This window comes from Perissodus microlepis, chromosome 22 (genome assembly GCF_051167445.1).
Source record: "Perissodus microlepis isolate ML-2025 ecotype Zambia chromosome 22, ASM5116744v1, whole genome shotgun sequence".
Classification (NCBI taxonomy): Eukaryota; Metazoa; Chordata; class Actinopteri; order Cichliformes; family Cichlidae; genus Perissodus; species Perissodus microlepis.
The window spans coordinates 16,210,908-16,223,991 of NC_140481.1; the positions used below are offsets into that span (position 1 = coordinate 16,210,908).

The window sequence follows — 13,084 nt, forward strand, 5'->3', positions numbered from 1 at the left end:
ATTCAGACCTGTTTTTATGCTAAAAGTGCAATCTTTACATTTAGTTTGAGGTTAGTTTTAGTCTTGTTTTCATTACAATAATAGGCATGATATTTGTCAGGGGAATATTTATTTAAGAAGTTCAGAATTGATATTAAAATATGAAACAGAACACTCTGTAAAGACAGCGGACTCAGATTGATGTAAACATGGTAAGTGCCAATAAACACATTCATAAAATCCTCTTCAGAGAGATCCTTTTGGTATCTATCAATAAGCTTCGTGCATAATTCTGGTTGGATATTTGACCAATCTTTTTAGCAGAATTGGCAAAGTTCATTTAGTTGGTTGGTTTCATGGATTGGACCCAACTTTTAAGATTAATTCACAAATTTTCATGGATTAGTTTATGCATCCGAAAACCAGTTTTGATGTATTTGGGATCATTTTCCTGTTGGTACTTCCAAGTCTAAACTGTCTCCCTGTTGATTTGAGGTGAAGTTGAAGAATTTGCTGGGAGTCCTGTCACTGTGGTCAAAAAAGCTTAATTTTTGTCTCATATGACCCATCAACCTTGTCTCCAGATGGCATTTGGTTTGTCCGCTTCTTTCTTTGTAAGCATGTTATTAGTCCATGTGATGGCAGTTTCCAGTTCTTTGCAGGCTCGAGTTTTTGTGGTTCCTGGGTTATTCCTGAACATCCTAACCAACTTCCTGTCACTGAGGGTGACAGTTTGGGTCTTGTCCAGACCCTCACAAAGTGGTAACACATCAGAATTACTTGTACTCACTGATTAACTTGGAACCTGCAGTTGTTTAGAAATGGCTCCAAGAGACCATTCCAACCTGTGTAACTCGACAATTCTCTTTCCTACATCTTCACTGACTTCCTTGGACTTTTCTGTTGTTCTGAATATTAGTCAGTCTAATGAGTGATGTCACACAAATCCTTTTTATGATGGCAAAGAGAAACTACCAGTTGTAGTCAAGCACGATCACTAACAAGTTGATAGAATTTGGCCTTGTCACATTAAAAGACATTGCGTAACCTTTAGCAGAGCTTATTAGAAGATTTGGGTGAGTATGTGTGGAGGAGTATGCATACTTTTGGCTCTGTGTGGATTAGAGAAAATAGTAATGCTGTACTATTATTTCACCCTGGAAAAAAGAACAGTGTAAAATCCCAGAATTACCATATCATTTGTGCCCATGATGAGTGAATGTGAACTTCAGATCTGAACCTGAACTGCCCTCACTGAGAGCTGTGGATTAGCAGAGGGTTGCTCAGTGCTAATAATAGAAATCTCCAGGAATTGCAACAGTTTTGTTAGAGGAATGTCAACATGTTCCCAGGTTACATAAGTTAAATAAGAAGGCATCTGATCAAGCTTACTGCTGCTAAAGAAAGTTCTCCCAAGAGACGTTATTCACTAACTTTTCTAGATCCTGATTGCTCACTCCCTGTTTATTGTATAAGTTTAACCTGATTGTGTCTATAGTGGTAATTAAATGAAGATTCGATCATTTTTCTGGTTAATCAGTTTAGAAATACTTGTAAAGGCTCCACAAACACGACAAAGAATTTCAGTCAGAAAATAATTTGACAGCTTTTCTTTTTCTTTTTTCAGAATATTGAAGTTTATTATAAAGCAGTACATCAGAATAAAAAAGAAGTCGCTGTGGAGGTTCTTGTGCCTGAGCCTAATAATCTTCAAACGCATCCTGAGGTTCTTTTGAAACAGGCTGAAATTACAGAGAGTCCTAGACCACTGTCGAACACCACCCATCCACGTCCAAGGCAGAACACACGTACACACACACACACACACACACATGGATGCACACACACACACACACACGCGCAGCCCCTACTGAATTTCTCCCATGTACAGACGTTTATCACTGGCACCAGACAGCACTGTGTAGAGAGACAAAGGAGAGAAAAAAAAGGATTCGACTTTGATTTTTGTTTAATGTTTCATAACGAAGCTTAAAGCGACCTAAGCGCCTAACTTAACATAATTCTGGCATACTGACATCCACCTATCCCAATGTGCCTTCAAGTTATCTTAATTAATTCTTGTGTTAATTAAAAAAGTGTATTTTAGGCCTGAAATACACCTTAACCGATGAAGTTAGTTCACTCACCTATAGGCTCCTCCGGGTGGAAGACTACTTCGTTGACCGAGCCTGCGTGGCCCGGCAGTTTGTACAGGATCCTGCGTGATGTGGTGTCCCAAACATACACAAACCTGTAAAACATGATGCAGAAAAAAAAAAAAAAAAGGTGTTTACATTTGAAATCGCCATATCGTTAAAAACTATATATGTCATACAGTCACTCACCACTTCATTAGGTAAACCTGGTCATCTGCTCGTTAATATAAACATCTAATCTAATCTTATTTTTACTGGTAACAAGTCAGCTGGTTAAGAAATCCCATTTTCGTCACTGCATTTTTCTTAATTATGTCCTTTGCAGGATGCAACGGGACAGAGTTTCCTTTCAGAAATACAGATTCGATGGTGCACTCAGAGTACAGCAGCTAACCTGAAGGTGACTTGAGCCCTTTGTCCTTTGTGTTTGTGCGTGTCTGCGAGCTCGGTGTGTTTGCTTCTCACCTGTCGGCCGAGCCTGCAGCTATCTTACTGCCATCAGTAGACCAGGAGCACCTCAGCAGGTTCTGGATGACAGGAAAAGATAAATTAGAAACAAAGCATTACATGTGTGAGCTGCAGAGGTGAAAGACGAAAACGCTTGCAGGACTCCAGCTGTTTGTCACTTCAATGAAGAGGGATATAACTTACCTTTTCAAAGTTGTGAACATTGCCCTGGAAAATCTTCACACATCTTTCCTTGGGAGCAAATGGTCGAACATCCCAAATACGCACTGCACAGAGACACAGATAGACTTCAAGAACAGGATTCACCCATACAGCCAACCACCTTTATGAGCCAAACATGTCTGATAATACCTGTGTTATCCATGGAGTTTGAGAGAAGGTATGACCCCTCGGAGCTCAAGCTGAGCCCAGTCACTGAGTCACCGTGTCCGTGCATGTTGTAGATCAGCTTATTCTGCCTCAGATCCCACACCTGCAACAACACAATCAATAACTTTGGGCAGGGTTCCTGCAGAAAAGCCATGCAAAGTCATTCTCGAACATTTTATAAGAGGTGCCAAAGTAAAAAATGATTCACTGCTTTATGGTCTTTGCAGTACCTCAGGGAAACAGCATCCCAACAGTGGCTAAATACAGAGTAGAAACAACTTTTTCACTTGTATTTAAATGAAAAATAACCAGCGCTGAGCTACACGTTAGCATCAAACCGCTCCAAACTAAGATAAAACCAAAAGTATTTACGCAATCCTTTGTTCATGTTGCTCCAGAATTTAAGAGCCACAACCACTGGGAAATTATTTAAAAAAAACCCAAATTATAGTAATTTGTCCAGGATACATTCTAAACTGTGCATGAACTACATGTAAAACCTTAGTTTCACATTTCAGCCTTGTGTTCTTGAACATGACTAGAGGCTCCCTCTCTTCCAAAACGACACAGTGCTCTCAGGAATAATTGAAAATAGTTATGTATGAAAACCTATTACAGCTTTATATGCCCGTCAAGCATGTAAAACTTTGATAGGTGGCAAGGATAAACAGCCCACTCTGGCAAGCTGTGCTGAGTCCAAAGGTCCTGGTCGCTTCTGCTAATCAAATTCCATCTTTTTGCCTTCTTTGGCCACAGGCATCCAAGATAATTATTTGAAATTAAAGCGGCGCCATGAAGTGAAAAATTGGCCCTGCCGAGATTTAATTTCACTAATACACTATGTGTGCTGTGATAATAAAATCCACAGCATAAACAATCTCGTTTTTCAGGATACCCTCGAAAGAACATGGACAAGAAGTTCCATCAGCAGTAACGTGTTTCCAGCGTCATTCTACCTTGATGTCATTGTCGATGCCTCCTGACAGGATCTGATCGCTGGTGTCGTTGAAAGTCACAGCCAGCACCTGGTAGGTGTTCTGGAAAGTGTGGATGGCTCCTTTTTTACGGATGTCCCAGAGCTACAGAGCAAACAGTGACATCAAACAGAAAGCACAATCAGACCTTCATGTTTAATTCTGTGGGCCAAAAATGTGGCATCCAGACCTAAAGATGTCGATAAAAATAAAGCTGGAAAACTCACCTTCACTGTCCCGTCGTCACTGCCGGTGCAGATGAGTTGGGGTCCACGGCGAGCTGGGTAGCACGTGTTAACGAAGGAAGTGTGGCCCTTCAAGCGCTTGATCCTCTCGCCCGTTTCACTGTCCCAAACACCTACAGTTTTGTCTGTGCTGGCTGAGAACAGCATGCTGAAATTACATAGCAGGAAATAACAGTTAGTTAACCCTTTATAAAGAGCACAGGGTTATTAAGCCCTTAATAGGAAGTACTGATTGCATGTGTCCTTTGCTAAAGATCTCCACCTACTTACCTGCCATCTGTGTTGTAGTGCAGCTCCATCACTGCTCCACTGTGTCCCTTCAGCGTGGCGTAATTTTCACAATCTCCATACACGTTCCAGAGCACTGCAGCAAAAAAAAACACAAAACACCGGTACACACCAAGTTATTCACAGTGAAGAAGTTGTTGCCTCACTGCAGAGATTTATTGGGAGTTTAACTAACTTACATATGAGTCTGTCAAATCCTGAAGAGGCAAGGGTGGCTCCATTGGGGTGAAACTTGCAGCAGTACACCTCACCCTCGTGGCCAGACATTAGCATGATGGGAGCCTGGAGGCTGGAGGTCCGTGGGGGGCCCTATGGGAGACATATACGTGGTTAATACAGAGGTTGAGGTTACGGAGGGAATTTCAGAAAAAATGTACTGATGTGAGGCTATGACAAGAGGACCTTGCAGTACTGTCAGTGGCATGGGTTTTAACTTATATGGTAACACTTTAAACAATAACTAATACAATGTTTCCCCATTATCAATTCTTTCTTGATCCCTGATCAGTTTTCTTTGTGGGAACAAAAGCCGGGATCAAAGGCAGCTGTTGGTATAGAAACGTGTCCTGGCAGGTGACCTGGGAGGGTAGAACCATTGGACAAAGAACTGATACATCTGGAGGCAGACGATTAAAGGTTTGAGTATCTTGTTTATAAATATTCAGGTAACTTATCCAGTTTAATCATACTGGATATTTTTAGCTTGTATTTCTAATTTATTATAAAATCAGATATGGACTGTGAAAGTGGGTCAAAGTGTTGTTTTGTTATATATATATATATATATATATATATATATATATATATATATATATATATATATATAAAATAGTCTCAAAAACAAATGTCAAGGTCATATTTCATGAAATGCTGGTGTTTTAATGCGAATAAAGACAATCTGCAAGGATCATCTACCTCCATCTCAAGCATCCTCCTCTCTCACACCAACCCTCTGCATGACATCCTTCACTACATCAAAGGATCTTCTGTGAGGTCTTCCTCATTTCCTCCATCTTCAACATCCCATCCACTATCCCTCCTCTCCACATGTCCAAACCATCTCAGCCCTCTCTCTAACTGCTCAATCTGCAATGTCCCTCTGATGAAACTTTGCATGCATCTTTAGTATTGTCCATTCGGGTCCTTCCCAATGTAAATCTGAACGTTTTCAATTTGTCAGAGCCATGATACACCATCCAAACCATACATACAGCAGGTCTCATTACCATCTTCCCTTTCACTCCTGTAGCTGCTCTTCCACAATCCATGGACTCCATCCTGGCTGCACTCTCTTCTTCCCTTATCTAATGCCCCGTCCGTTGCTTTGGATGTTTGAACCCATTTATGTAAACTCATATACCCTCACCGTTACACCTCCCATCAGACTGGAATTTGATGCGTCTCCCTCTCATTCACACACATGAGTTCTGTTTTGTGTCTTCTGACTTTCATTCCTCTTCTCTCCACCTCACCAGGCTCTCTTCCCCCTGCTCCCTCCTCTCACTACAGATCGGCTGCAGACATCATAGTCTACCGGCACTTTTGCCTGGCCTCATCTTTCAGCCTCTCCATCAAGACTGCAAACAAGAAAGGGGCACAAAGCCGAACCCTGACATAATCCTACCCCCACCTTGAATAGTCGAAATGTCAGAGTTAACAGCCAAAGGAATAAAAGACTTTAAGTATCTATTTGTTCTACACTGAGATACAAAGTAGGGGTTACCTGGGAGTAACTTCCTGAATTCAGAATAGAAATGGTGGTCAAGATAGTTGATAATGCCTTTTACTTTCTTTATCACCCGAGTTTCTCAGTGTAAACACAAATCTCTTTGCCCGACCCCCGTTATTTTGGAGCTGGTATTATCAATGTTGCTGAGAGTTTCTATCCTTAAAAGATAAAACATTAAACCAGAACGCAAAAGAACATTTTTTTGTGATCGCTTTAAAAACTCTTTTTAAACAACAATCGTTTACCCAAATCCAGATGGGTGTAGGAGACATTGTAAAAAGCATCAAAGTGAGAGCTAATGCTGTGCTAATTTTATTTTCATGTTTATCTGTCTCGCTGGCAGCCCAGATAATGAACCTAAAATCACCACAAAGGGAAAATGTGACTTTTTTCCAGGCGGCTTTATATATATAATTAATCACAAAGCGTACACAGTATAGTGTGGTTACTTGTTCTAAGTGTTTGAGTCTACTTCAGTAGCCACCCCTCCCGGTTGTAGTAACAGCTACCCTCCGTACCGTGGCCACGAGTTGCTGAGACTGCGCCGCCGCTATCAGCTCCGTCCGGGGCCGCTTCACGGCGGAAGGAACCACCGCCATGTCTGCCGCTCTCTTCATAGGCTCAATCATCTTTACAGGACAAAAATCCGCAAAAATTTAAAGCTTTAACGCTACAATTTACAAAAAATGAATGGACGTCTTTCATACGAGACGTCGGAGGAAGTAGCACCAACGTATCAACACAGAAGAAGTACTTCCTGTGAGCGCGAGGAATACTATTGGTCGAGGTTTGCAACGGCTAAGATGATTGGCTGATTGTGAGCAGCAGATTAGCCGCTTCGCTTGTTGTTGAAACGTTTTGAACCGGATGTAAAATAACCATCGTATCAATCCGAAAGGTAACGCTGATATCATTTTAAAATTATTTTCTCTGAAATTATTGCTGCATGAGGTTATGTTTATTTTTTATTATAAACTAGAACGTTAAGCAGGCGCGGGCCTATTTTCTTGTTCATATTTTATTTATTCAATATCTGTTTATTCATTATTATAGCTCTTTAGTGTGGCTAACATTAGCCGAGGAGCTGCTGTTCCATTCAGTTTTTGTGTTTGAGATAAAAAGTGAGTCTAATAGGTTTTTATTGCTATCCAAGAGATCCAACACACAGCTGTGAAGCTCATAGAAATCACTTTCAGGTACAAAAATATGACACGGCTGAATAGCAAGTCAGCATGCGAGTGGGGGTAAAATAATCAGTGAACATAATAAATGAAATCAATCTCTTTTTAGATTTAGCTTTTGTATACTGTTTGGATCAAATGAACTGTGTTGACATTTGACTTCAGTAAAAAAAATATGTCTTTGTTTTAGCATGAAATTTCATGACTTTTCCTAAAGTGACCCAAAATACACGAAAATGATAATGTTTAAAAATTCATAGTGTTTGTACAATGAGGCTGTTCTAGGTCGTATCTATTAAGATGGATTTTAGATCCACCGGTGTGGTTCAAATAACAGAAAACTTTGGTTTTAGGGAATTTTAAAATGGTACATTCCATGCATGGAATAATAAATTGGCATAGAAGTATTTATATATTGAGGTCATACAGAGGTCAGAGGGTGCCTTGGCACAGACACAAGATCTGAAATAGGATGCCATGATCATGGGGTAGTTAGAACCGTTGCCTTACACCAGGAAAGTTCCTGTTTCAGAACCTGTCAGTGGTCTTTTGGTGTGAAGTTTCCTCTAGGTACATGGGCTTCTGGCCACACTCCAAAGACATACATGTTATGTGATTCTAAATTGGCTGTGGATGTGAGGTGAATGAAGTGCTTAAAAGTGCTGCATGAATGTATAGTTAAAATGTGCTTGTAGTCTAAAGTGGTCATAAAGACTAGAAAACTGATGTATAAATTCAAAAACAATGCAAAAATACCCGCCATGTAAGAATGTGACCTACAAATAAACAAATTAGAATTAGTTTATCCTGAGCTAACAGAGTTTAAACTCACTAAGATTAAAACAGAGAGCATAAATACACCTGATCTGCCATTTCAGGGATTGTGGGAATCCAAGCGCAAGATTCAGTTATTGGTAACCGTGGCTGTTTTGAGACGATGTCCGACCGTGACCGCCGACCATCAGAGCCGGCTGGGCTGGATGGTTTGCCACCACTGTACAGCATTGCCAAAGGAGAGGTGGTTTCAGTGCAAACTTATGGAGCATTTGTTCGACTGCCGGGATACAGGAAGGAAGGTCAGTGAAAAGATTTGATTATTCAGATGAAAAATAAAGAAAAATAGGTTGAAGAAGAAAAAAAACAAAGTGTTGTTTTGACTGGAGATCTCTTCCTGTTAAAAGGGAGTTCTTCCTTCCTACTGTCACCATGTGCTTGCTCATAGGGGACAGTAATATTATTGGAGTTTTTCCTTTAAAATTGCAGGTACCTTACAGTACAAAGTGTCTTGAGTCAAACAAAACACTTTATACTGTTATACTTGTTGTTGTGAATTGGTACTATGTAAATAAACCTGAAAACAACAAAACCCTTAAAAAAGGACATACATGTAAGTATAGTAGGTAAGCCTGCCCTAATTATTGTAGCGTCTTTACTTTACAATGGGTGGCTGTAGCTCACAGGTCATCTACTGATAGGAAGGTTGGTGGTTCGATCCCTGGCTCCTCCAGTCTGCATGCCAAGTATCCTTGGGCAAGATACTAACCCCAAGCTGCTCTCCGATGCATCCATCGGCGTGTCTAAACTGTAGACTCAGTTTAGAGTCAGTGCTTGGGAGAATGGGTGTGATTGGGTGAATGTGGCATGTTGTATACAGCACTTTGAGGACTCCTGGAGAGTAGAAAAGCTATATAAGAATCAGTCCATTTACCATTTACAATACAAAGTACCTTGAGGTGACTGCTGGTATGATTTGGTGCTATATAAAATTGAATTGAATTGAATTAGTGTACTGTCTCACTGTGTGTAAGAAGACAAGGCTGAAAGACTTCAAAGACACAGGTCAAAGTAAGATATTTCACATTCTTGTTATGTTTAAAAAAAATTGTTCTTTTTGGCTTATTAGCACAATCATAGTTTCTTCTATTATAATTCATTTGTGTTATCTTCATAGCAACAGAAATTGAAGACGTGTACAGACAGGAGGTGTGGGAGGATGGTTGGGCGGGGTTGATAAGAAGTGGGACACGCTGATGAAGTGGGATGACTCGTATCTATATTTACACTTGGGTTACCTCTTTGATAATGAAGTATGATTTATTGTGGCTTGGCCTTGACCTACATGTCCAGTTAAACAGCAGCTGTTCATTTTCACCACCGGAGGGCGAACCGAACAACTTGTGCTCACACATTCATAACCTGTAGCCTAAAAAATGTTTTGGAGAGAACTTGTATGCTTTATTTAAATTACAGTCCCTTTGAAGTGAGAGTCAGTTAAAGTGGTTTGAAGTAGATGTAATGATTAAGCCACAGTTATATGATTTAGTTGGTCAAATGTTATTGAAGCTTGATAACAGCCGGAAATAAGTTTGATTCTTAATTTAGTATTTGGGTTTTCATTTGTCATCCAACATGTATTCATGTGTCAACCTTTTCTGTAGGTCATGAATGCTGACCATGAAGTGCTGTACAAAAGTCTTGAGCCACTCCTTATTTCTTTATATTTTGCTGGGAAAGAGGAAAATGGGTGCAGTGATTTATTCAAACCTGTGCAAACATGAATGGAAATACAGAGTTTGTACAATTCTAATGAGCTCAAAAGTTAATATTTGTTATAACCACATTTATATTTCACAACATAGTCTTAACTCTGTTACCTAACTTTCTTGTAATTTCTTTAGGTAGTCTTCAGGAATAGTTCTCCAGGCTTTTTGAAGGACATTCAAAGCTCCTCTTTGGATGTTGGCTGCTGTTTGTTCCATTCTCTGTAAAGATGTTCCCACACTGTTTCAATAATGCTGAAATCTGAGCTCATGGGAGGCTAATCCATGACTGGTATAATGGTGTTGCATTATAAGTTTTTCTATCTAGGTATGCTTTTGCTGCATTGGTATCATGTTTTACAGATGGCTGTAGACACTCTTGTATTTTCTCATGACCTCCTCTGTACATATTGACAACGATATGAACAAAAAAATAATAATTTTGGATTCATAACTCAATAAGACCTGTTGCAACTGATTTTCAATCCACTTCTTGTGTAATGTGGCATTTGGCCTTCAGAAAGGGCTGAAGAACTGTTGCTCAAGACCGTTTTAAAAATTACGAAAGAAAGTCTGGTTCCAAATATAAAGACATGAGGGTTTGCTTAAGGCTTTTGAAACTATTAATGTATTTTAGGTGATATTTAAGTAAATGATATTTGTCCTTTGCTTTCACAGGTCTGGTACATGTGAGTGAGATGTCAGCTTCCCGGGTGGAGAACGCTTCAGAAATTGTGGATGTGGGAGAACATGTGTGGATTAAAGTCATAGGGAGAGAGGTAACAATATCACACGTGTTTTGGACAACATTCGTTAAATCAAGGTATTCTTCAACTCCAAACCCCAGAAAGGCTGCATTAAAAGCCCTCCTTTACCCTTAAACCTGAAAAGGTGTCAGAAACTGCCACTCCAGTGGGCTCAAACTCAACCTGGTTCTCATAAAGATAGTCACAGAAGTGCACACACAGAGCAGAAAGTTTACAGCTTCTTCCTCTGCTCATCAGATTCAGGGTGACAAGGTGAAGCTGTCTTTCTCCATGAAAGCTGTCAATCAGGGAACAGGGCGTGACTTGGACCCCAACAATGTTATGGCAGAGTAAGTTCATTGTGTGTGTTTTCATGTGTCTGCACAGGTGTGTGTGTGTTGTTAACATCTGTGTGTGTGTGTTTATAGGCAGGATTCAAGGCGGCGTAAGCAGTTTAGAGACCAAACCAGCAACAGGATCACGCTGGAGGCTGTGCTCAACACAACGTGTTCAAAGTGTGGCTGCAAGGGTGAGGTGACATCATGAGTCATGTGATGTGTCAAAGAGACTGTGCTTGTTTCACACAGATGGCTGATTTGTTTGAATTCACACTGCAGTTGTTAAATAAATTATTACTCTCTTCAGGTCACTTTACAAAGGACTGTTTCTCTGCTCCTGGCCTGCAGTACGCTCTCTTGCCTGAAGAGGACGATGAAGAGCCACAGCAGCAACCATCTACAGCCGCACAACATCAAGATTCAGACAAAAAGAAGAAAAAGAAGGTGACGATGTGACCTTTAAAGCCCTGCGCAGCTCTCGCTTCCTTTTCCGTTCTACCTTTCCTTTGCTGATTCTCTCTTTCTCTCTTTCATCTGATGCAACAACTCCCACATGTGTCTCTGCATGACATGCGGTTGTGACCACATTGGGAGTCTGTTGCCTGGAAAAATGATTTTTGTGCTGATTTAAGAGGAACATACTTCAGTGTTTGGGTTTTGAGGTATTGAAACTGCTTTTTTGTGCAACTTCTTTGTTTTTAACGCCTATTCTCCAGGAAAAGAAAGCAAAGAAGAAGAGTAAGAAAAGGGAGAGGAAGGAGTCTGAGAGCGACAGCAGCAGCAGCAGTGAATGTAAATCCAAGAGGAGGCGGCAAGAACACGAGCGTGACAGAGACGACAAGAAGAAGAAGAAACACAAAAAGCACAAATCGCACAAACACAGCTGAGACAAACACAGGGTGAACGTGGTTGGCAGCAGACTGAGAGAAAGACTTCCAGCTTTAATATCTAAACCTTCATTCACTGTCTGTCAAGTTCAAAACTTGAAGGGAAGCACTGTAAATACAAACATGTGATAATCTCCACTTGTCCTGAAGTTACCCCTCCATAAAGGGAGGAGTCTGCCACACTGTGTAATCAGATAGGTGCAATCGATATGGCGGCAAGTGGCTATCCCTTTCCAAAACCCCGATATTGTTTACAGCTGTTTAGGATCTGGGAAATCCATTAAACACAAGCGAGAGGGTAAAAAAAGGAGAAGGGAGACACACACGCGCACGCACGCACATACACAAGAAATAGTTAAGACATAAACAGGAAGTGTAAGGCACCACAAATGAGCTTAAGAGTAGTATAATAACATGATAGCCTGAGGTTGTCTGCTGGTTTTGTTTTGTTTTTTTTGTCTTTTTGTGTGTGTTTGCGTGTCTCACCTCGAGCAGACGCTTTAAAGTACACCCAGCCGTCTTCCTGCATGTCCACTGTTTGCTCCATTAAAACTATTTTTATCTGTAAAGGTAACAAAATGTCTCATGATCTCTTTGTTCAAGGACCTTGAACTCCTAATGTTGCCGTCCTTGGAGGACCAAAACACATGTACACACACACGCAGTGGAATTTTTCAAGCTCTGGTCCACCCATAACCAGTTAATGTTTTAAAGCCTGGACAGGCGCCCCTACACAGCATAGAGCCCCTTTTTGTTTTTTATCAGGGTTAGAGGCCCAACATCTTGTTTCTTCTTCTCTGCTGCTTTGACCCAATTTCAAGCTTCTGCTTGTGAGGCTGCGGAGAGAGATCGCTTCCAGCTGCGGCGGTTTGAAACGGCTCCAGTGCGATCCACCGTCAGCGGGTTTAGTTTACCGCTTAATCTCAAAAATGTTCTCTATTTCTTTTCCTTTCTCTGCTCTGACAGTCATATGAGACACTCGGCATGACTGCACACCCAGAAGTGTTGCATTAATACACATACCTGGATTACAACTGCAGTAAACTGTGGATTCTGCATTCATTTACAATGAACTGCAGGCTTTAATTTTAACCTTGGGTTGATCTTATGTTGTTTTTGTTCCCGGAATAGGTGACACATTATGTTTTAAGATGTTAAATGATTTGGAAAAAGATTGTTTAAAG

General features: G+C 40.6%; 2 protein-coding genes across 2 annotated transcripts; one reads left to right on the forward strand and one right to left on the reverse strand.

Moving 5' to 3' along the window:
- Positions 1-1,591: 1,591 nt before the first annotated feature.
- On the reverse strand, positions 1,592-6,947 carry snrnp40 (small nuclear ribonucleoprotein 40 (U5)). The gene is made up of 10 exons (XM_084918713.1): positions 6,727-6,947; positions 4,659-4,788; positions 4,462-4,555; positions 4,174-4,339; positions 3,929-4,051; positions 2,955-3,075; positions 2,787-2,869; positions 2,601-2,662; positions 2,127-2,230; positions 1,592-1,896 (listed from the first exon to the last, which is right to left on the reverse strand). Exons 1-10 carry the CDS (start codon positions 6,835-6,837, stop codon positions 1,847-1,849), a joined length of 1,044 nt encoding a protein of 347 aa, XP_084774839.1. The 5' UTR covers positions 6,838-6,947; the 3' UTR covers positions 1,592-1,846.
- Positions 6,948-7,018: 71 nt separating this feature from the next.
- zcchc17 (zinc finger, CCHC domain containing 17) lies at positions 7,019-12,479 on the forward strand. Its single transcript, XM_084918715.1, has 7 exons — positions 7,019-7,106; positions 8,268-8,465; positions 10,608-10,708; positions 10,934-11,025; positions 11,104-11,204; positions 11,321-11,457; positions 11,730-12,479. Exons 2-7 carry the CDS (start codon positions 8,327-8,329, stop codon positions 11,898-11,900), a joined length of 741 nt encoding a protein of 246 aa, XP_084774841.1. The 5' UTR covers positions 7,019-7,106; positions 8,268-8,326; the 3' UTR covers positions 11,901-12,479.
- Positions 12,480-13,084: the final 605 nt, after the last annotated feature.

Excerpts from the sequence above, each read along its gene's own strand:
- snrnp40 (XM_084918713.1), bottom strand. The coding sequence starts at position 6,837 with ATGATTGAGCCTATGAAGAGAGCGGCAGACATGGCGGTGGTTCCTTCC. Across the intron at positions 4,052-4,173 it reads GTGACGACGGGACAGTGAAG|CTCTGGGACATCCGTAAAAA; the intron begins GTGAGTTTTCCA and ends TTTGCTCTGTAG. Across the intron at positions 2,231-2,600 it reads GCTGCAGGCTCGGCCGACAG|GTTTGTGTATGTTTGGGACA; the intron begins GTGAGAAGCAAA and ends CATGTTTTACAG.
- zcchc17 (XM_084918715.1), top strand. The coding sequence starts at position 8,327 with ATGTCCGACCGTGACCGCCGACCATCAGAGCCGGCTGGGCTGGATGGT. Across the intron at positions 11,026-11,103 it reads CCCAACAATGTTATGGCAGA|GCAGGATTCAAGGCGGCGTA; the intron begins GTAAGTTCATTG and ends GTGTGTTTATAG. Across the intron at positions 11,205-11,320 it reads TTCAAAGTGTGGCTGCAAGG|GTCACTTTACAAAGGACTGT; the intron begins GTGAGGTGACAT and ends TACTCTCTTCAG.